The 23,180-nt window shown below is 52.9% G+C and overlaps 1 protein-coding gene across 2 annotated transcripts in view; it reads right to left on the minus strand.

Moving 5' to 3' along the window:
* Positions 1-7,790: 7,790 nt before the first annotated feature.
* Positions 7,791-23,180, minus strand: part of H6pd (hexose-6-phosphate dehydrogenase/glucose 1-dehydrogenase) — a 28,236-nt gene continuing 12,846 nt past the window's right edge. For both annotated transcript variants that reach the window (XM_028858457.2, XM_037203195.1), the window contains exons 3-6: positions 22,314-22,950; positions 21,180-21,297; positions 10,771-11,040; positions 7,791-9,639 (exon numbers count right to left, since the gene is read on the minus strand). In XM_028858457.2, coding sequence (XP_028714290.1) covers positions 8,276-9,639; positions 10,771-11,040; positions 21,180-21,297; positions 22,314-22,931 — 2,370 coding nt within the window. In that variant the 5' untranslated portion in view covers positions 22,932-22,950 and the 3' untranslated portion in view covers positions 7,791-8,275. The remainder of the gene's footprint in view (positions 9,640-10,770; positions 11,041-21,179; positions 21,298-22,313; positions 22,951-23,180) is intronic.

Genomic DNA, 23,180 nt, shown 5'->3' on the forward strand with positions numbered 1-23,180 from the left:
CAGTGTGTGAATTCACAAAGAATTAATAAAAATAGCATTAAAAAAAAGTCTGACAACAAATGTTGGGGAGGTTGTAGGGAAAGGGAACCTTTGTTCCCTGCTGGAGTGCAAATGAATGCAGCCATTGTGGAAATCAGTTTGGAGGTTCCTGGAAAAATTAACTTAGAACTATCCTATGACCCAGCCATTGCACTCCTGGGCATTTATCAAAGATCTCGATGCTCCATCACAAAAATATCTGCACATTCATGTTCATTGTTGTTCTAGTCATAGAGCAAGAAAATAGAATCAAAATAGATGTCCATCAATAGATGGAAGGGTAATGCAAATGTGGTATATTTACACACTGGAATACTTCTCAGCAGTTAAAAAATGAAATTGTGAGATGTTTTCAAGAAAATGGATAGACCTGGAGAGTATAATATTATACAATGTAGTGGTAGCCATTCCAGCTTTGGTCTGGAAGTTCCAACCCCCACTGAGGTTTTGGTGACTATCACACCCACAAGGCGGGGCCAAGGGAGGGCCTGAAGACCCGAGATCAGGATGTGCCTCACTCTCTTGCTGCTGGGAGCCTGGACGCTAGAGGTGGACGGAGGAGAGTTCTCCAGAGAACATCGCCGGACTACTGCTGCGTCTTTCCCAGAACCCTCAACCTACCTATTCCTTCATTTGTAAGTTACACCATTAAATAAATCTCCTTTTAACTACGTGGAGTGGCCTTAATAATTTCACCAATATACAAAATGATCCAACCCAAAACACATGTTCCCTGTCATATTTCAATCATAGCCTACTGTGGGCTGAGCCTTCTGTACACTGTGAAGATTTGTCACTGTGATTGGTTTAATAAACAAGCTGTTCAGCCAATAGCCAGGCAGAATAAGGTTAGGTAGAAAAAACAAACTAAGGAGGGGAAGAAAAGGCGGAGTTAGAGGGTTGCCAGCCAGATGCAGAGAAAGTAAGGTGAGATGTCACCTTGAGTACCTGAGAAAAGGTACTAAGCCATGTGGCTAAACATAGATAAGAATTATGGGTTAATTTAAGTGTACTAGCTGGTCGGTAATAAGCCTGAGCTACTAGGCTGAGCATTTATAATTAATATAAGCCTCTGAGTGATTATTTGGAAGTGGCTGTGGGAAGGGGCAGGACAGAGAAAAGCCTCTGTTTACTTTATAATAACATATAATGTATTTGTGTGCATATGTAACAGGAGTCAGTATATATAGTCTAAAATTTAAAAAGGAGATTGAGAGAATAATATTAGGTGATAAGGAAGGATGAAATATAGGCCAAAGGATACATGAGTCATGAGAGAGAATCATTCTTTTTTTTTTTTAAGTTTCAGTTGTTTTTCATGGTGGATATATAAATTCAATTGTGTTCTGAGTAGCATTTTGCATTCCAAAAGAATAAAAATTTTTAATAATTTATTTATGGCCAGGCAGTGGTGGTGCATGCCTTTAATCCTAGCACTCAGGAGGCAGAGGCAGGAGAATCTCTGAGTTCAAGGCCAGCCTGGTCTACAGAGTGAGTTCCAGGACAGCCAGGGCTAAACCCTCTCAGAAAAAAAAAAAAATTATGTATATGAGTGTGTGTATGTGTGTGCATTGTGCGTGTCTGTGTATGCATACATGCATGTGTGTGTGTATGCAAATCTCTCTGTGTGTGGAGGTGCCCTAGGGAACCAAAAGAGGGTCTCTCTCTTCCCAGGTGACTCTAACCTGTGTCAGGTTGACAAGCACTAACACTGTTCCATGTCCCCTTCTCTGTCACATTAGCCAGGCTCACAACCCACTTCACTCCATCCCCCAAAGGAAGAAACTTTGATTTTTGCAAATAAACAAGTTTATTTAAAAAAAAAATCAATGTTACATTTGATATACAGAAAAACAAAGAGTCTCAGAAAGTTTTAAAAGGCACTTATTCTGAATGCCTCTCATTCTCTGCGGCAGGTGCCAGTCTCCCTAAGCTTGGGGAGTTTCCCTTATGGGGGGAATAAAACCCACATTCTTGCTCCCAGACATCCCCACCTATGCCACTGCCCACTGCCAGTCCGACCTGACAAAGGCCCAGACCCCCAATTCCCTTCTATCCAGCAGAGTAAGGGCACAACCCAGGTCACAACCCCGCCCCAGGCCCTCAGCACGGTAGCGACCTTCTGTGAACACCTGGAATCTGTCTGCAGACTCATGCATGGGGAGCTGGCCTGCAGCTGGTGGTCTTTGGAGAACTGTCCTGAAGATGCCAACGTCACGGATGCATTAATCCCCTGCTGACTTTGTGAGAGCATTCTCAGAGGTGACCGGAGGTCAGCCTTCGCTGGAGAAAGCAAGTCCCCGCCAGTGTGCTTGTGAAGGACATGCTGTCCCTTGCCCCTTCCCTGCTCTTCTATCCACTTCTGGGTCACTACGCTCGCACCATGACGTCCTGCCTCAGTTCTGGCCCACAAACAACACAGTCAAGTGACCTTGGGCTAAAATGACCCATGAGTCAAAATAAATCCTTCCTCCTTTGGTGTTCGTCAGGGTGACTCAGGAGTCCAACGGTCTCTGGGGACTCAGGCTCCTCACGCAGGCACGGGTGGGCAGGAGCGGCCCTGGTAACTGCTGGAGTCCACTCACCCGGCTCTCCCACGTGGACAGACACAGGAAGAGTCAACTGGACCAGACCCCCAGAGACACTGAGGGAAACAACTTGGGTGTTCTCACTCCCAGCTAACCTAGTCCTTACCTTTTCATTCACAATGCTTTTTTTTTTTTTTTTTTTTTTTCGAAACAGGGTTTCTCTACGTAGTTTTGCGCCTTTCCTGGAGCTCACTTGGTAGCCCAGGCTGGCCTCGAACTCACAGCGATCCGCCTGTTTCTGCCTCCTGAGTGCTGGGATTAAAGGTGTGCGCCACCACCGCCGGCACATGCTTTTTGAGAGATCTCATCTATGCCAGGTGTCTACCTGCTATGTAGCCAAATACCTGATCCTCTCCTAGGATTTCAGGTGTATAGCATCATTCCCAGTTTATGTGCACAGGGAATGGAACCCAGGGCTTTTTGCATGTTAAGCAAGTGCTCTATCAGTTGAGCATAATGCATCATAACGAGCCCTCTGTGAGGCACAGCCAGAGACCATACACACACACACACACACACACACACACACACACACACACACACACACACGGTGTGCACCTGTGCTCTCAATGCCAGCTCCCAGCTGTTCATGAACTCAACAGTGCTTGGCAAATGCAGATCATTTGCCACTCGACAGAAAGGGACAGAAAAGACACACGGACTTCCTTGAAAACACCAGCCACTGAAGCAACACGGAGCTTTAACGAAGCTCACCCCTGGAGGTCAAAGAATGAACAGAGTGTCATTAATTTGAGCCCCTGTCCATGGTCACACACGAGACATGGACATCCCCTGGGATGCAAATAAATATACTCCCAATGTGGGATGGCTGGAGGGACAATACATCCAAGCCATTGCCGTACCCATGGCTTGCTAGATCACAGTGATGCATCCTCATCCTCAGATCATTTGCCAGGAGGTCTTGTGCTGGTGACAGCAGTGATGAATTGACACCTTGCTCAGCTAGGAGCTGAAGGATTCTCAGGGTTCCTCACACCCATCTCTGGGTGTGAGGAGCCTGCAGGAGGTGTGAAGAACCTGTAGAAGGTGCTACTAGCCTGCAGAAGGCAGGATTTGGTGTTCCTGGAAGACATCTGCCCCTTGCACCTTCCAGGAACACATTCTGGTTTGATCTCTGCTCCCCTTCCCAGAGGCCACACTCTTGCAAGGACTCCCTAGATACCTGGAGGGTCAGTTCTGCTGTGGAGCGGGAAGGGCTGGAGGCAGGGCAGCCTTGTGTCTAGAGCCCACATGGGCTGCAGCATAAGGCAAACAAAAGACATACGTGCAACCAACTGAACGACGGTGCAGCTAATGCCAGCTCTGATGGGCTCAAGGTAAGTGCAGGCAGGGCCGAGTCAGGAACGGATCTCATCTTCACCTGGGCATCCCAGCACTGCAATTAATACGGGCCCAGACAGAGCAGTGCAGACCCACCCCGACTGCTGGTTGGGGTTGCGTTCTGACTAATTCCTGAGTGCAATCCTTCCTCCCATCGATATGCTGCCAAGCCAAGGCATGAGCATGTCTTCAAGGTCCCTGGGCCACACACAGCACGCCCTTGGAGGCTGAGACACTGGTGCAGAACTGCCGCAGGAGAGCTGGGAGCTGGGGAGAGGAAGCGGGGAGCAGAAAGGGCCTGCTTCCTCCAGTGTGGCCAGCAGAAAGCCTCATGACCTGTGCAGTCTGTGACACCTGGGGACAGCAGCCCGTTCAGACCCTTGGTTCATCTGGAGCGGTCATTCCCAGGGCAGGCATATGCTGAGCACTTTGGCCAACCAATGTGACTTCCCTCCGCCACCTGTGGCTCATTCTCTGACACTGGGATATTGCCAGGTGGTTTTTCTACCAGTAGACTGAGGGAGCCCCAGCTGTTTAAGATAAAAATACAGCTGGGGATCTGTTGCAGAGCCGCTCTGGGGACCCGCTGCTGGGCTGCTCTGGGGATCTGATGCAGGGCCACTCTGGGGATCTGCTGCAGGGCTGCTCTGGGGACCTGCTGCAGGGCTGCTCTGGGGATCTGATGCAGGGCCACTCTGGGGATCTGCTGCAGAGCTGCCTGGGGACCTGCTGCGGGCTGCTCTGGGACCTGCTGCAGGCTGCTCTGGGGATCTGATGCAGGGCCACTCTGGGGATCTGCTGCAGAGCTGCTCTGGGGACCTGCTGCTGGGCTGCTCTGGGAACCCGCTGCTGGGCCACTCTGGGGATCTGATGCAGGGCCACTCTGGGGATCTGATGCAGGGCCACTCTGGGGATCTGATGCAGGGCCATTCTGGGGATCTGATGCAGGGCCATTCTGGGGATCTGATGCAGGCCACTCTGGGGATCCGCTGCAGGGCCACTCTGGGGGGCTGTACACACTTTGTAGGAAACAAAACACAAAGTTCCTGAAAATTAAATTCCAAGAATTTGCCCATTTAGGCTTTCTGGAAGCTTCTTCATTCCCTTTTCCATCACATGCCCCTGGCTCTCTGTCAGGATGGGGGAAGAGGGAAACTGGGCAACAAGGAGAACTGGGGGATGAAGCCTGGTTTCGTTTCTGGGAGAAGGCCCTTGAGGAAAAGGTCTAAGGTGTCGGTGAAGTGGCAGGGAGCTCTGAGTACACTGATAACTTGGGGGCCAAAGTGAAAAGAGAGTATTTTTGTAGAGCAATAAGAAGCAGGGAATATGGGCTGGAGAGATGCTCAGTGGTTAAGAGCACTATCAGCTCTTCTAGAGGACCCAGGTTCAATTCCCAACACCCACATGGCAGCTCGCGACTGTCTGTAACTCCAGTTCCAGGGGATCTGACTCCCTCACATAGACACATATGCAGGCAAAACATCAATGCACATAAAACTAAAAAAATTAATCATAAGAAAAAGAAGCAGAAATTAAGAAGATGGGACCATTTAGTGCACAATTCATTAGCAAGAACACTTGCCCAGGACTGGAAGTCAGATCTAGCTTGTGACACCCAGCTGCAATGTTTGTGCTGGAGATGTTAACGGGCATGTCACCCCAGGGGCTCCTTCTGCCATTCACATGCCCTACATTCTTCCCACAGAGGAATCATGGGCCCATTCAGGGAACCTGACTGCCACGTGAGGCCCTTGTGGGTGCTGGGAACAGGCTCCAGAACCTAACAGAGTTTCTGGCTGCCACTGGACTCCAGTTTCAAATCATCAGTCACTGAGGTCCCACCGACAGCAACCTGGCCTGTCAACAGGACAAGGTGTGCTATCGTCAGCACAGGACACACAAGAGCCACCTGATCAAGGGGCAGGCCTCTGCTTCCACAGTTCCCTAAGGGAGGGGTGGGGATGCAGTCAGCAGCATCCACCGGGGCTCTGAGCCAGCACAGGGCGAATGCTTGCAAGGCCAGAGGTTCCCACAACTGCGGGGACCTCGCTTCACTGGGGAAGCATGCATGGAAGTGGACTTCAGGGAAGGAAGGCTGTGTCCCAGACACAAGTGACCATCCACCCCCCTCTCCCCAGGGACCTGGACACCCATCCCCTCTTCCCAGCCTCAGATCCCCACTTCCTGACAGGCAGGAAGCTGGCAGAGGCTGTGTTCTTCACACTGTTATCAACTCAACATAAGTGGTTTGCAAGCAACAATTTTTTTTAATGAAAAATAGAAAATTGAGGGTATCCCAGGTTCTAAGGCTGAGAACTCCTTCCTGAGACTCAAGACACAGATTATGTGACTGCTTGCCGTGGATGATGGACCACAGGGTCTGAAGAGCAGCAGCCTCGGTGGTCCTGACTCTGAGCATCACTCCTTCCTAACCCTGGGGCAGAAGGGGAAAGGGCACACACAGGTGCACGCCAAGAACGCTGACAATGTCTCCCGCCAACCTTTCCAACGCGGTTTTATTAGTGCTTGCTTCCGGAAAGGAAATCTTTGGTATTTCCCCACACTGGCCTCCCCTGTGCAACTCCCCACAGATAGAGGCGAGTCATTCTTCTGGGTAAGAACAGGACATTCTAAGCTCAGGCTGGGCAGTGACTCACTGTTATTCAGCATGCTGACACAAAGCCTGTTCACCCTCTCTCCCGGGGCATGCAAGGCCCCTTCCTCTCTGATTTTGAAACTTCAGAGGACTGAGTCCTTAAAGAACAGATGAGAACGCTAAGAAGCCAGAGAGGCAGAGCATAAAACAAAGAGATGATGTTTGGCACTAAACTTGCCTCTTGGGTGGAATGTGAGTGGTGGCACGTGAGCTCCCCCACATGGCCAAAGGTGGAACCTCACCTGCAACTACCTGCGGGCCAGCCACCAAAGTGAGCAACACCAGCCAGAAGAGCGCCCCAGGGCACGTCCTTTCTGCCCAGGGTAGCTCTCTCGCAATAGAGGTTTTCTGTCAGTCTGGGTCACTGGAGGCCAGAGTAAGAAGCATTTTAACAAGAGTGCCTTTCACACAGAGCCCCAGCTCAGGCTACACTGTGCACACATCTCTAGTGAAAGCAAGGGTTCAACGCATGCACTGCCTGGGAGAAAGTACAATCAGTCAAAAGTAGAGAAACAGATTTCCTGATGCTCCTCACCAAATGAAAGTTAAATTCCGAAAGACACTGAGACTCTGTGTGACCGACAGAGCGTGACTGGGAGGCAGGGGCCATGGTAACCCTTCTAGGCCCTTCCTTGTCCACGTGACTAAGCAGGAGACCAAAACAAAAGCTGCACGTGCCCTGAGAAGTTTGCTTTATGCTGTCGGCTTTCTTTTAAAAAATAAAAATGCAGAGGCCCTGGAGGAGGCTGCAGTTGGGAGCCGTGGTCCCGGTGGTACCAGGTTAGTGGTAGAGAGAGGTGGAGACACCGGCAGAGTCAGCTGCCAGGCTGGGAGCCCCTAGAGAGGTAGTGTGACGAGGGCTAGCTGCAGCCTGCCCCCTAGTGCTGGGAATTGGCCACATACACTCCAGAAAGAGGCTGTGAGCTGTAGTCACCCCCCAGGAGCAGACAAAGCACCCTATCTAATAGATCAGAGGCACCTGATGATGGCCCCGTGAGGGCAGAACAGATCTCAGTGGGGAAAGGGGAGCCCAGGTCTTTAGATTGGGGGGTGGGTTGACATGGCAGTGTCTGTATCCATCTCTCCTTTGTATACAGGGAGAGGCTGAGGGCCCTGGGAATGCAGAGGCTGAGGCACTGACAGGTGAGCTGCCGAGGAAACTGACGTCAGCGCAGAGGGATGACGGGACTCCAGAGAGGCAGGCTCCCAGTGCAATCCCAGGATCGTGTCTACTCTTCTTGCCTGGTCCCTTCACCAGGAGTCTGCATCCTTCTCTCCACCAACTCCGGCCCCTCTTCCTACAGAAACCGGTCCAAGGACCACCGGCCAGTCTTCGCACACCACACTGGTTCTTTAATGTCCAGCCTTCTCCCTGTCTTATTCTGTGTTGTAGATACTGACGAGTAACTGATAGAGGCCTCAGAGTTTCTCTCTTGTCTGGGTTTCGAGGCATCTCCAAAGCAGAGGTCCGAGTTCTGCCTTGTTTTGTGTCCAGGCACCATAATTACACAGAACCAGTGGGCCCAGGAAGCAGGGCAGAATTTCATCCTCCCTTCTCTGGGGCCTGACAATGGTACTAGGCTCAGGACAGCTGGGGCACATTGAGCGGGCGACAGAAAGTTCGATAGTGACTGAGACCAGGGTGCTCCTGTCATCCCAGAAAGGCCTCGTAATCCATGTACCAAACCAGCTGCCCAGAAAGGGGCAGCACGCCGGAGATGGGCCACTTCTTGGGCTCATGGCCCACCCGGCTCACCAGCATGGTGATCTCACGCTTTGTCCGCCCCATGACCAGGACAGCTACCTTCTTGGCACGGTTGATGAGGGGCAGGCTGAGGCTCATGCGCTGGTATGGCCTGAAAGGGCTCTCTGTCAGCACCACCAGCTGATCTCCATCCAGGCCCGTGGGTGACTGTGGGAACAGGGAGGCTGTGTGCCCATCAGTGCCCATGCCCAGCAGCACCAGGTCAAAGCTGCTGTTGGCCACCAGGGCTGAGATCTCGCTGGCGTAGGTCTGGGCCCCCTGGTCCTCTTCAGCACAGAGCCGCTGGTGCAGGTGTACCGGCATGGGGTGAATGTTGTAGTAGGGTACCCTGACGTGCTGCAGCAGGTGAACCTGCAGGCCCTGGAAGTTGGACTCGGGATCTGAGAGAGGGACGCAGCGCTCATCCACCAGCCAAAGGTGTGTGTGGGCCCAAGGGAAGCCGTAATGCCCTGTGGCCAGCTGCTGGAAGAGGGCTATGGGGCTTGAACCCCCTGACAGTGCCAGGTGGAACTTGCCAAAGCGTCGTACGGACTGCACCGCGGTGGCTTCAATGTCACCGGCTAGCTTAGAGATCAGCTCCTCCGGCCAGGCAGTGATCAGCGGGCTCTCTCTGTACTGGGCCTTGAGGACCTGGAAGTCACTGGGCTTTGGGACTGACCCCAGCTCTGGCATCAACACCTCGAGCTGCTGCTGGGAGAAGGACAGCTGACCACCACGGAACTCAAAATCCAGCAGATGGCCATTCTCTGCCCCCCCTGGGTAACGGCGTGGAACTTCGGAGGCCAGAATGTCCAGTAAGGGGGTCCAGAAGACCCAGGAGGCCAACAGATTCTCTGTGGTGATGAAGGACTCCTTCCGGCAGTGGAAGATGTGAGACAAGAGGGTGGAGTAGGCGCCTTTCTTCCGCACAGGTTTATAGGCATAGTAATCAGACAGAGGACGACCAAAAAGGCGGAGCCCAGGCTGGTCCTGCACCTCCGTCCAGCTCTGGGTAGGCACGTAGGGCTTGAACAGGTTCCGGCTGACCAGGATGGCGGGGTGGCCCAGCTCACCATGTCCAATGTGGAAGACGATCTGCTGGGGCAGGCACCGGCTCTGCGCCGACGCCCAGTGTCTCTCGCTCTGGGTGCAGTACGCCCGGTTCTTAAACAAGATCCGAACGTAGCCCACTCTTTCGTCCAAGGCCTTGCCAGACATCAGGATGAAGGGGACGCCCTCCCAGCGCAGGCTGTCGATGTGGACAAGGACACCTAAGGTGGAGAAGGAACAGACAGCGACACCACAGCCTGCGAGCCGGCTCTGCAGCCGCCCTGCACCCCGGCCCCGCCCTGCACCCCGGGCCCCGCCCTGCACCCCGGCCCCGCCCTGCACCCGGCCCCGCCCTGCACCCCGGCCCCGCCCTGCACCCCGGGCCCCGCCCTGCACCCCGGGCCCCGCCCTGCACCCGGGGCCCCGCCCGGCCCGTCTCGCTGTGCCTTCTGCTCTTTCTTCTTCCCAGGCGGGGATGGAAACAGCTAGCAGGGTGAACTCTAGGGCCATAACAGCAGCACTCTGAGGTCCCTCTGAGAGACCCTGGTCTAACTGGGTCTGGAGTCTGCCATGGAAGGATCTCGTGGGGCCAAAGGGGTAAGAGACATGTTGGATCCTGATGGATAAGGGCAGTGTCCCGAGGCAGCCAAAACAAAGCCAAGCATGAGTGGAAGCCAGGTGGGTGGGGGTAGGCGAACAGGAGTCTGTGGAGTAGGAAGAATGTGTGCATGTGTGTGCCAGCCACAGTCATAGACTCCAGGCGCTGACATACTACACTCCAGTTCAAGCCTAGCTGAGATCCTGCCTTTTCACCTTGTATCCTCACCAACAAGGACAATAACTGCACCTGCCTGTGGGTGTGTGAGGACGGACTGAGAGGAGGTAATCCACTGCTCAGCACATCAAATGGCCTTTATCTGCAGGGCTGTCTCACAGTCACGGTCTCTACCTGCTAGGATCCAGCTGCTCTCCCCAAAGGCTTCTGGAACTTTCCAGGTGGATCTAGCAACTATCTGCTGGCCAACGTGGTGTCTGTCCACAGGGACATTCCTTGGCTGTGGCTGGACTGAGGTTTGCCATATTATGAAAGTCATATACACAGCCCACGAAGGTGGCACCTATCTGAATCCTACAGGCACACCCTCAGGAGACCTTTCTGGAACTGAATGGAGGCTGCTGTAGGTGGCCTGCAGCTTTAAAATGGCAGAAGGCCTAGGGGGTGGTGATCACAACATACTGAGCCCTCTTGTAAAGATTCTTTGGAGTCCAAGCTACCACGCTCCAAAGGGCACGGGCTGGAACAGCTGCTTCCAGCTGCCGGTGGCCCCACAGCTGCCGGCTCTGGTGCCTACCTGCAAAGGTTGGTGTCAGGCTCTGGAATCCATCCGGCTTCTGCAGCTCTTGACGCACCTGCCCACTATAGGCCTGGTACTGGCCCAGGATGGCACTGGTCTTCTGCAGCCCCCGCAGGGCCTGGAAGGTCTGGAGCTTGTGCTGCAGCACAGCAGCCGAGCTGCTGATGTTCTGGGGCAGCTCCATGGCCACCAGCGTGAGGATCTCCGTCAGGTGGTTCTGCAGTATGTCACGGATGACGCCGTACTTCTCATAGAAACTGGCTCGGCCTGGGCGACAGGAGGGCTGTCAGAAGGGTCCCCGAGGCGGTAAGACACTACCCATCACTTGTCCTGGCATCCTTATCCTTCATCCAGAGAACCCATGACCAGGAGTGTCACGGCAAACCTCGACATGAGACAGGAAAGGGGACGTCGGGGCAGCCTCCCTCCATCAAGAACTACTCTAGGAGGAGGGATCATCATCCCACCGGGCCTGTTCAGGAATTGTCTTGGGAAGGCTCTAGTCTCAGGGCTAGGCAGAAACATCTGGGGAGCTTGGCTGGCCTCCTTGCCTGCCCTCCTTCCCTGGACACTGGCCGGGCGGGGGTGGGGGTGAGGGGTGCGGTAACCTAGCCAGGGCGAGAGGAGGGAGGATGGCCGAGAAAGGACTAGGTGTTGACTCTGACAGCCACCTCCTGCTGCGAGCTGCTTAGCTGACTGGTTTGTGTATCCGACCACTAGACAGAACCAAACACACACACACACACACACACACACACACACCACTGCATGAGCACACTTAGCCAGGGTACACGGAAATGGGAAGGAGAGAAAGGGGGAAGGAGAGAAAGAAATAAAACTGTGAGCTCTGACAGAGGGTCATGGGAGGCTCCTCCGAGACCAGAGCACTTAGGTGAAGGAACCCTGATGTGCACAGCCCTGGGGCAGGAGAGACAGAAGCAGCGAGGAGACAGTGGAGACAAGGATGGAGGGGAGTTGCGGTCCTGTGGGATGAGGTAATGGTACAGTGCTCTGGACTCCGAGGGAAGCCCTGATGGCCCCATTGGAGCAGCCCTGAGGCACACCGCGAGCGGGGCCCTGGCCTGCTGTGTGGCGAGGCTGTGGAAGCAGGAAGAGATGGAAGAGGTAGCCAGGCTCCCGCTAGAGCAGTGGCCGAGGAGTGAGAGTCATTTCTGTCTGGAACTGACTGGACTTGCCACCGAAGAGGGCAGTGTGACTGAAGTGGAGCAGGCAAAGGCGGATCCTCAACCTGGGCCTGAGCAACAGGGTGGCCGGCGGGGGCGGTAACACTCACAGAGAGGGAGGCAGGACAGGGACAAACGGGAAGGAAACCATGCACCTGTCTCTTGTGTCGGCATCAGGTGGAGACAGACGGCTGGCCGACAGGTGGGAAGGGCCGCTGTGAAGGTCAGGGGTCGTGCCTAGAACACGGAGCCCAAAGCTTGCCACCTGTGACCTGGTACCAAACACCCAACACGTCACTCTTGGACTACAAAGTCCCACGTGGCAAGTACATACTTACCCTGCTCTACATGGGAAGGAATCATGTGACCAGGGCCAGGGGAGCCCTCCTTCCTAGACTAAGGCATGTGAGTTCTGATTACCCCTGACTTCAACACAGACACAAGCATCGAAGCGTGGGATTCAGATCTACCGCTACCCTCGTCACAGCCTTGGGTGTCCCAGCTTGCCAACACCCAATCCATCACCACCTCACTCACAGAGCAAACCTGAGAGCCTGGCACAGAGGGCGATCGCTTACCAAATGCTTTGCCGCCCACACTGCTGTGTAGCTAACTGATCCCTATGCATTCTGAGCACCTAGGGGCGTGGGCCTCCAATACTGCAGGCCTGCCTTCTCCAGCCCACTCGATGCTGGCCATCCAGGTCTGTAACGTGAGGCCCACGGTGCGGACTTGCTACTTAAGGTACTGCTATTTCCACACCATAGGCAGCAGAAGGAACGAATGCACACACCCCCTGGCACACACATCCTGGCACATGACATCACAAGGAGACAGAACTGCTTGGATCAAGTAGGAACTTATTTGAGGAGGATACAGGGGCTGAAAAGATGGGTCAGTAGTTAAGAGTACTTCCTGCTCTTACAGAGGACCAGAGTTCAGTTCCTGACGTCTGCATCAGTCAGCTCACAACTGCCTGTGACTCCAGCTCCAGGGGATCTGGCACCCTCTTCTGGCCTCTGAGGGTACCAGCACACACATGTGCTAACAAAGATGTGAGTGCGAACACATGCACACACACAAAGAAAAGTAAAGTCATAATAAATAATAAACAAATAAATAGGCTAGAAACTGGATTTCAATTAGTAATCATCACTGAAGTTGGCAATTCAGTAGGGGTAGTTACAGATCAGAAGGCACTGGGGGAGTCAGAGTAGAAAAGACCCCTGAGGCTTGCAGGGGAGGCAGCTGACGAGGTGAGAGAGGAAGGCTGGTAGAGCAGCAAAGCCTCACCTAGCACACATGTGGCTCTGGGCTCCAACCTCAGCACCACAAAAAAAGAAACAGGCCAAGCAAAAGCTGCTGTACAGTGTGTGGCTCCTCACTAAAGTTTAACAACCATTCTTTAAGGACACAGGCATATTCGACAGGAGTAAAGAGAACCAGGCGTGGCTGAGACGACCCAGTCAGCCACGTTCCTGTCCTGTGCACATGAAGCTCTCAGATCAGAGTCCTGGCACCGTGTAAGAAGCTGGGTGTGGTGGTGCACATCTGCAACCCCAGCCCTGAGGAGGTGGAGACAGGGGGAGCCCCAGGAATAGCTGGCTGGCCACAAAGAGACCCTAAGTCAAAATAAACAGTGTGGAGGATGACTGAGGAAGACACCTGGATCCCCACAAGCACACATATGTGCACACACGTACATACAAAAGTGCACAAACATACACACAGAAGTAAGCACGCTCAAATTGAGAACAACAGAGGGTAAGAAACAGGACAGAGTCCAAGGAGACACACACAGAGCTCTTCAGGTGCTTTAATAACTGCAGAGGGGACGAGGAAGACCATGGGCAGAGGTGTCTGCAAACAAGGCTGATGGCTGGAACCCGTAGGTCCCACAGATGGAAAGAGGAACCGGCTCCCACCGGCTATCATCCGACCTCCACTGTGTGCCATGGTGCACACGCCCTTACATACACATCAATAATGAGTAAATAAGTGCACTAAAGGGTTTTTGAAGTAAAAAACTGGAAGGCGCTTGGATGTGGGGCAGTGGTAGAATGTTTATTTATTAGGCTCTGGGCTCATTCCCAGGGGGGCAAAATAAAAAAGTTAAATTAAAACCTGTTTGCATTTCTTATTACACAGTTATATTCACCTTGCATGTGTTTTCTAAACACTATTTTTCCTGGAATCTAGTTAATATTTAATCCAAACAGGTAAAGGGGAGGCAACCCTGGCTTAGACTTGTGAAGCTGAGCATGTTCTGAGCAGGCACCCTGAGTCTTCAGAACCTGCCCTGCTGGAGAGACATGGTAACATGGAAATAATAAAATGTAAAAGGCAGTTGGGGGGGTGCGGCTAGAGAGATGGGTCAGTGGTTAAGATTACTTGCCACTTTTCCAGAAGAACTGAGTTCAGTTCCCAACACCCTCAACTACCTGAACTCCAGCTCCAGGGAATTTGATGCCCTCTTCTGGGCTCCACAGGTACTGCATGGACACGCATGGACACATGGACATGGACACACACACACACACACACACACACACACACACACACACACACACGCACATGCACACACACATAATTAAAAGCAAAAATAGAGACAAGCAGTGGTGGCCCACACCTTTAATTCCAACATTTGGAAGGCAAACTTCTGTGATCTTGAGGCCAGCCTGGTCTACATAGTGAGTTCCAGGACAGCCAGTACTACATAGTGAGACCCTGTCTCAAAAGAAAGAAAAAAAAAAACCCAAAAAATAAAAATAGAGTCCTTTAAAAAGATATATATTTTTAAAAATGGTAGGGAGCTGGAGATGGCTCAGCATTTGTTGTTCTTACAGAGGACCAGGATTCAGTTCCCAGTACCCACATGGTGGCTCACACCATCCCTAATTCCAGTTTCAGGGGATCTTACACCCTCTTCTGACACCCACAGGCGGCAGGCACTGGTGTGATGCACAGGCATACATTCAAGCAAGATGCTTATACACATGAAATAGAAACAAATGCTTGTTTTAAAACGGTAGTTGGCATTTCATGAGAAAGGTGCAAGGACACCATGTAAAACCTGCTGATCTGAAGAGCGCAGACATGACATCTGGTGGTCATCCCTGAAAGGTCACTGGAGGTACAAGGTGAGGCAACATGTACTTCACCAAGGCTGAGATTCGAACCTGGCTAATTATAGCCACAGGAAGAAGCTGGGTGCTGGCTCAGCCTGGCACCGTCGATGGCAAAGCCAGCTTCAGGGACACTCAAACATGAAAACCCATAGCTGATAAAAATCAATGAATTAGAGCAGATTTAAGCAAAGAGAGGACGGTTACGGCTTTAAGAACAGATGAATTTTTGATGGAGAGAGAGCACCAGAGTCCTTAAAAGCCCGCTATCTGCTTACTATTCATTAATTTCCTAAATCCCCGAGTGGCCCCTTTCCTATTTTTATCCACCGGCTTCTTGATTCTGGGGAGATTGTGTGCCTGGGGTTTACTACCTGCTGAGTGGAAGAGAGCTGTCTTTATTTCTTCATTCCAGGCTCAGGGGGTGTGGGGGTGGTGGTGCCTGTGTTTAGCACAACCCGTGGATTTCTGGTCTCTGCCCTCAACCTGGCCAGCTATGAAGGACCGGGGCTGTGGCCTGGGCCACACGTGAAGGAAAAAGGGACTATGCACGAGGCTCAGCAGCCGAGCGGCAGGTGGGAAGCCAGGCGCTGGCGCTCCCTCGGTACTCAGTGTGCTGACTTAGTCCAGGAACTGCCAGCTGTCAGGAGTCCATTGTTGTCCCTAAAGGGGGTCTGTACTGGCTTTGCACATCCGTTCCTAGGTTAAAGGTTGCCGGCTAAAATCTGTATTATTGGAAAGAGAAAGTACAAGCAGTATGGCCAACTCAAAGAAAGCCCCTGGACTCAGCTGCTAACTGCGAGTCCAGGGTGGATCACGGCTTTGCCCTCCGTCATCCTGCCAGTCTAAGGAATGGAAGACAGCTCGAAACTGCTTGCCATCTCTGGCCCAGTGACTCTGCTGTAGAAATATACTGGAGGGGAAAGAGTTAACGATCACAAATGTTCTGGAAGTAGAGACTGGCTGCACAATATTGCAAAGAACTAAAACACACTGAGTCACAAACTTTAAGTTGTGAATTTTACAGAATGCGAATTTGATCTCAGAAAAAAATTTCAGAAAGTACTATTTAAAATAGCAAAAACTGGAAACAGCCAAAATGCCTACTTATAGAATTTATACTGCATATTCTGTGATATAAATAGAACTGAACAAAAATATAGAGCTGTTAAAAATATATTATGCAGATTGTCAATATATGGAAATGTAGGTGGGGGCTGAGTAAGAAAGGACAAGTATTACAGACCGATTACAGGTTGCCACATACTAAGCCAACGTTGGCTGGAATAGGCATCTTAAGACTGTTCCTCTCCCGGTAAACTTGGAGAGCGTCTCTATTTGTTAAGTACACCTAGTCGTCACCTAGTTTAATGCCGAAATCACCCAGAGAACACTGCCGTGGATTTCAGCACGTTAACGTTGAGCTGAGCGTCACGTCTCCAGAAGTGAACAGTAACCCCTTCCACAGCCTCCGTGTTGTGTGAGAGCGGGGCTTCCCAGCAAAAACAGATTGTTTTAATGAAACAAAGGAAAAACTACTAAAAGCCAGCTGCAGTCCCTCCCAATGTCTTCGGGGATCGCTAAAAATAAGGCCTGTGAGGGCAGAGCAGAGACTGATGGCTGGCTCCGCCCCTTCTCCCTGGCCTCGCTCTGGGCACGAGGCTGCAGCTACCCCAGCTCAGCCTGCAGACAGCGCGGCAGATGGGTCGGAAGGGACACTGCTCTGCTGAGCAAGTGCCCAGCGCCACCGTATGTCACATGGTGGAAGGAGCAGGGCAGCTGGTACTGCCCGCCAGGTCCCCGGTGAGAGGCACAGGGCAGTCACTCTAACTCACACATCACACTCCTTTCCCTGGGGCCTGGACAGAGACACTGCCCAGCACGGACAGCCTCGGGAAGTGTGCCCCCACCCACCCACCCCTTCCAAAGGCTTCTGTGCAGAGGGAAAGTAGGTTAGTGGAGAGAGCCTCTGAGTACAAGGTAGTGAGGAAGGCCAACTCCTGAGGCTGGGCACTGAGAGGATGAGGAACACAATGGTTAAAAGTTTGCGTTCTGATGATCCAGAGGCTGGGTTCAGATCCCACAACACAGACTACTGAACCTCGGTCATTAAAGACCTGATTCCTCTGCACAGCCATTTGGAGTCACCGCTGCACTGCAGCAGGTGACCTAACCAAGGTCACACCCATAGCCCACGCTGCTGCATCAGGAGACCCCACGGAGGGCCCTAGGGCGTATGTGACGTGGGGCAGGGCCTCCTGTGGGTTGAACCCAGGTCGGACACTGCGGGGTTACTACTGGCCTGATGGATGGCTCTTGCTTCCTCATCCAGGGTGCCCCAGTCTGTGCGGCAGCCTCTGCAGCAAGCTCCACTGAGCCAGAGGCTGCGGCAGCTTCTGCCGAGGGAGGGAGGGAGGAAGAGAGGGAGAGAGCTGAGGAACTGCTGCCGCCCAGGTGGATGGGGGTGGGAGGAAGAGCCAAGTGACCTTGTAGTTCAAAAGTCCCTTTCCCATGGCTGCTGCAAAGCAGGGGAGGGGCAGGGGAACAACAGGCCAGGATGGGAGCCCCTCCCCTACCAGACTCCCCCAGCGTCTACTCCTAGGAAGGAGTAAGGCATGAGTGGTATGTGGGGGAGGGGAGGGTACAGAGGGAAGGGGAGGGAGGGCAGTGGACAAGGAATGCCTTGTGACCTTGGTCTTTTGCTTAAAATTCAAACTAAAGGGCTCAGAATCAAGCCTTGGAAACATTCAGCCCACACAGAGGCCATCCAGAGCATCACTCATCCGAGCCCACCACTGTCACCCAGATGTTGGCACCTGGGCAGAGCTACAGTTCCTGTCCGGAAGGTAGGAGAGGGGGACCGTGCCTGGGTCACCAGAGCTTCTGTAGGTGACTCCTTAGGACTGTATAAGACTTGTCCTCCCAGCACTGACGTGTTCATTCTATTGCCAAAGTGGCCCAGGACAGAGCCCTCCTCCTGGGCTTGGGGCTTGATAGCAGAATTTCCCATTATTGTTGTACCTAGACCAGAAAGACCCAGCAGAGCAGCAGTCCCGCTGGCCAGTGCGACAAAAACAGATTCTAGAAGAGGGAAGTGGTAGCATGTGTCTGTAATCCCAGCACTTGGGAGCCTGAGGCAGGAGGATTTCTATGAGCTCCTGGCCAGCCTGAGCTATATTGTAAGATGGAGGCCAGCCTAGGCTACCTTGAGAGAGACTGTCTTCAATGAAACAAAACGAAACAAAGCAATTGTTAAAAGGAAGCACATGCAGCTAGCTGACCAGTCCCACACAACAGCCCTTATCTGTTACTAGGTGTAGGCCCTCGGAACAAGGGGGAGCCTGGCCGCTTGGCCTCCCACTGAGTGGGAGAGTATGTGCTGGAGGCTCAGGCGCAGTTAAGTCTACCTGCTACAGCAGCCTTGTAGCCAGAGCCCATGACCGTTCCCTGGGCCAGCCACCCGGGTACCAGCTGCTGCTCAGACCCACAGGCTCAACCAGCAAGTCCACCCGCCCAAGCGTCCACCTGCCCAGGCTTTCTGCCGGCTCCTCGGCTTCCATTTTCTAAGTTTCAAAGGCACCTTTGCCATAGCCTGCCTGGCCCCTGTCTCCACAGAGACCCTACCAAGAGTCCCTAGCGGGTGTGCAGTACATGGAGGACATGGGCAGGAGAAGGGCAGAATGTAGAGGTGAGGGACCAGAGCCGGCTCTACACACAGACTCTTCCACGGCCTGGCCTGTGGTGAGCACAGGGAATTCGCCAGGCAGAGGGAGCGAGACCCTGCCTCCCAGCTGCGGCAGGAACAGACCAAGTCCAGACAGCAGAAACTGCTGGTTGGCTCCAGAGTGGCCACTGCACCTCTCACTGGACCCATGTTCTCAGTCCCAGATCTGCAGCTCAGCCCTGCAGACGAAGCAAGGACAGGTGCAGCACACACTCCTGCTTGGACCTCAGAAGGGCTCTGCAGACGTCCTGAGACCCAGGTGAAGTCACCATAGGGGCTGGTACCTGTTCTCTGCTGTGATCTGGAGGAGGGAGACCCAGTGCCTCCTGATGGAGAGATGCCTGTCTAGGCCTGGCTGGGGAGCTCTGTCTAGCCTCCTGCCCCTCACTCCTCACCTGCCTACCAGTCTGCCTGTGGCCTCATACTGGAGTTTCTCACCCCAGCCCCAGCCTCCCAGAGGCTGGATCGCGTCTGAGAACCTACCACCCAGCCCAGAGTTTCCAGCACTAACAACACACACCAAGAGAGAGAGAGAAGCAGAGTTACCAAGGGGAAGAGAGAGACAAAGCAAAAAGGACAGATGGAAGAGAGGAAGGACAGACTTCTAGCTGCTCTTTGGTCCAGGAGCTTGGAGCTCTCTCCTCAGGTCAGGTCACATTTTGGGGTATGAGGGGGTGGCCCCAGGGAATTCCTGCAGCTACAGAAGGTAGGTATACAGCTGTGTGGGGTGGTGGCAGTGTGCAGTGGTGCCAAGTGTGAGAGCTAGGGCCACAGTGCTGGCCTAGAAGCAGACAGACTCCTTCACTCCAGCCAAGGCCCCTGGACAGAGTACCACACCACTGCCTGTAGAGAAGGCCAGTAATTGTCCCCACCTCATATGCTTCTGGGGAGATAGTTAGCTTTTTAAGCCATTATTATTATACAGTTATTAGATGATGATGATGTAGGAACCAATATTGTAAATGTAGTGACCAAAAATTTTAGTGACAAGGCTGGAGAGATTTTAATCACTGGGCTTAGTTAAGGTTAAAAACGCTTATGCTCTCACAGAGGATCTGCATTCATTTCCCAGCACCCACATGGTGACTCACAACTGTCTGTGACTCCAGTCCCAGGGATCCAGCATCCTCTTCTGACCTCCCTGGGCACTAGGCATGCATGTGGTATGCATACACGTTCAGGCAAAACACTAATACACATGAAGTAATAAAATAAAGATAAAAATAGTTTTAAATATAATAACAGGACCAGAAAGGTGGCTGGGTGAGCAGATGTGCTTGCCACCCCAAGCCTGGTGATCTGAGTTCAATATCTAGGAACCACATGGTAGAAAAGAACTGACTCCAAAGACTGTCCTCTACCTCCACAAGATCACATGACACATGTGTGCATGCACATGCACACACAAGTACAGCACTTCTAAAAGTTTTGTAGTAACACGGCAGAACGCCAGAGCTCAAAGTAACCTTATCCGTCATCACCTGCAAAACCTACTCTTGCCAGAGATATAACAGTGACACCCTGAAGTCACCACACTAGGGGCAGAGACAAGTGTAACACGCTGTCTCCCCACCCGGACTGGCACCATTCACACAGTGCTCTGTAGGACGGTGACCTCCTGGCACCTACAATCACGTGAGAGAGACAGTGAGGCCAGCACAGGACAAGAGCAGCCCCACAGAGAGCAATGGCAGTCTGTGGCTTCCGAAGGGAGTGACCGCAAAGGCCTCTCACAGGAAGAGCAAGATGCTAGAGGGAGGAGGGCACAGGAGAGGCTGCCACGTCCCAGGCATCACTAATACAAGCACAAACCCTCACAACTGCAATGACCCACATCACACTAGTGTAAAACCCACATTAGCGGAGTATGGGAGTGTGGCAGCACACACCTGGAGTCCCAGCACCAGGGAGGCAGCGGCTGGAGGATCACAAGTTCAAGGTCATTCCTGGCTACGTAGTAATTTTGAGGCCAGCCTGGGCTATGAAACCCTGTCTCAAAAAAATACATGCATACATACATACAGACACACACATGAAAACATGCCTGGAGTAACCTCCAGCACTGACTTCTTGTCAGCTGTTTCTAGGGCCTGCACCAGGTGCCTGTCACTGGACCAAATGCCTCCTAAGGCATCAGTGACAACTTGGGCTTTGCCACCAGGCAGGCACCCTGCAGGTCAGCTCAGTGAAGAATGCAGCACACAGCAGGAGGCTACACACCAACAGGACTCCTCCCTCCCTCCGAGCTGAGCTGGCCATGGTGCAAAGGCCTGGCTGGCGCTCCAGATTGCAGCCTGGAGCGCCACCAAAGCCCAGGCAGGCAAGGCTGAGGAGCCGCGGGGCGCCAGACCCAGGGGCGCCAGACCCACGTACCTTTTGCGTCCACGGTCTCCTTCATGATGATCTCCACGCGTTCCACGTGGTGCCTGTTCCAGAGGCCATCCAAGGCCTTACGGTTCTGATCTCGGAAGGGCAGGATCTGAGCCACGACCTGTCGGGGAGGAAGACTGGTCATCCCAGGTTCTTGGGTGAAGGAAGAACCCTGGCTCCCGAGCTCCAGACCTCTTCGCTTAAGGGAGAAACCGTCTGTGGGCACCAGGTCCTAGACCTCAGGTCTCACAGCTCAATGGAGATACTTAAAACTAAATGACTTAAACAGTTTCCAGCCACGAAAGAACATGTTTAAAATTGACTGTCTTCCTGTGGCCAGTGGTAGAATGCTGGCCTCACATGCCTGAGACCCCAGGTTTAATCTGCAGTACAATGATCCCTTATCAAGACTGGCCCTGGTCTGGGGAGGACAGTTTGAGACCATGACAGACACAGAGGGTCAGAGGGGAAGGGAAGCACCTGCCTGTGAGCTGGTTCCCTGCCCAGTATGTGGCCCAGCTCAGCAGTCTGGGTACCAAAGGGCAGAGGCACAGTGCACTCTATGCTGGGAATGCTAGCTCTTGATGATCCCAGAGTTCTGAGGCCTGTGCAGAGTGAACTGGCCGCTGACCTGTACCTTCCAGATCGCTCCCAGCTCCTGTTTCTAGGTTTCACTGAACCACTTGGATTCAGGGGTCCACTCCCTCACTCAGTTCTAAGTTGTTATCATCCTTTTGCCTCAAGACAGTATTCAAGATGACCAAGATTTTTATTTTAAAAAGGCAGATGGGTGAGGGATTTAAAAAGCTAATTCTAATTCCCACAGCATTTCCAAATGAAAAATGATCCAGATATCAGAGTCCCTGGACCACTTCTGTGGAGAAGGCAGGTCCACATGGGGGAATCAGGATGTACACCTTCTCTGGAAAGCCAAGACAAGGAGATAGAAAATGGTCCTTCCTGCTATTCACTGGTCTCTCCTGCTTCCACATCTCCTGTCTGCCTTCAGGAAGACCACAGATCCTGAGGGTTCCCAACACTCTCTAGCCCAGTTCTACATTTGGTAGTAAGTCCTTGATGATAGATCCATGGTACCCCACATGGCACAGTCATGCCGGACTCCAAGCTGCAGCTCACCTGCTTGCCCAGGTAATGGTCTACCCGATACATCTCCTCTTCCTGGAAAAAGCTGCCAAGTTCTGAAGCCAGCTGCTGGGCTGAAGAGTGGTCATGGCCAAAGGGTTTTTCAAGAACAACCCGCAGCCAGGCACCTGGGTGTGGTCGGCAGCTGCTATTGATGTTGCGGGCGATGTCTGCATAGGCGAAGGGTGGCACAGAGAAGTAGAAGATCCTGCCAGCTTCCCAGAGCCCATCCTGCCGGACCTGGGTCTCAATGTCCTTGTTCAGGGTCTGATAGTCCTCGGCCGTCTTCAGTTGGCGGTATTGGCTCAGCTGCAGAAACTGACCCTTGAGTTCATCACAGTGACTGGGTGCCAAGTCCTTGGGGCAGGAGAGGGATTCCAAGGCCTTGTCCATGAGCTCCTGGCCCTGCTCGGGGTCTGTCAGGGCAGCCCCATGGAAGCTGAAACTGTGGCCCTTCCCAGCCTCATCCAAGTAAAGCTGAAACAGTCCCTGCCACAGGTACTTCTTAGCTAGGTCCCCGGTTGCTCCCAGCAGGATTATGGAAACATGTCCCTTGAGTTCCTGGGCCTGCAGGCAGCCCAGAAGGGCTAAGCACATTGCCGCTATGAGCATCTTCCAAACGTCTGGGTGCCTGGGAAGAAGAGACAAGGAAGGAGGAAGCTTCAGACATGGCTCAGGAGGTTATGATGTGGAAGAAACACAGCCAGAGCATCAGACATTTCCTGCCTGGCAAGACACAGCCACATGTTTCTTGGGGAAATGTTATAGTCACTCAGCATTCCCCTCCCTCCTGAGCAGACTGGCTTCCGTGCCAGGAAGTCGGTGTGTAGGGAGCTTGCTCTGTAAGCAGGAATTGGGCCC

The sequence above is a fragment of the Peromyscus leucopus genome, chromosome 2 (genome assembly GCF_004664715.2).
Source record: "Peromyscus leucopus breed LL Stock chromosome 2, UCI_PerLeu_2.1, whole genome shotgun sequence".
Lineage (NCBI taxonomy): Eukaryota > Metazoa > Chordata > Mammalia > Rodentia > Cricetidae > Peromyscus > Peromyscus leucopus.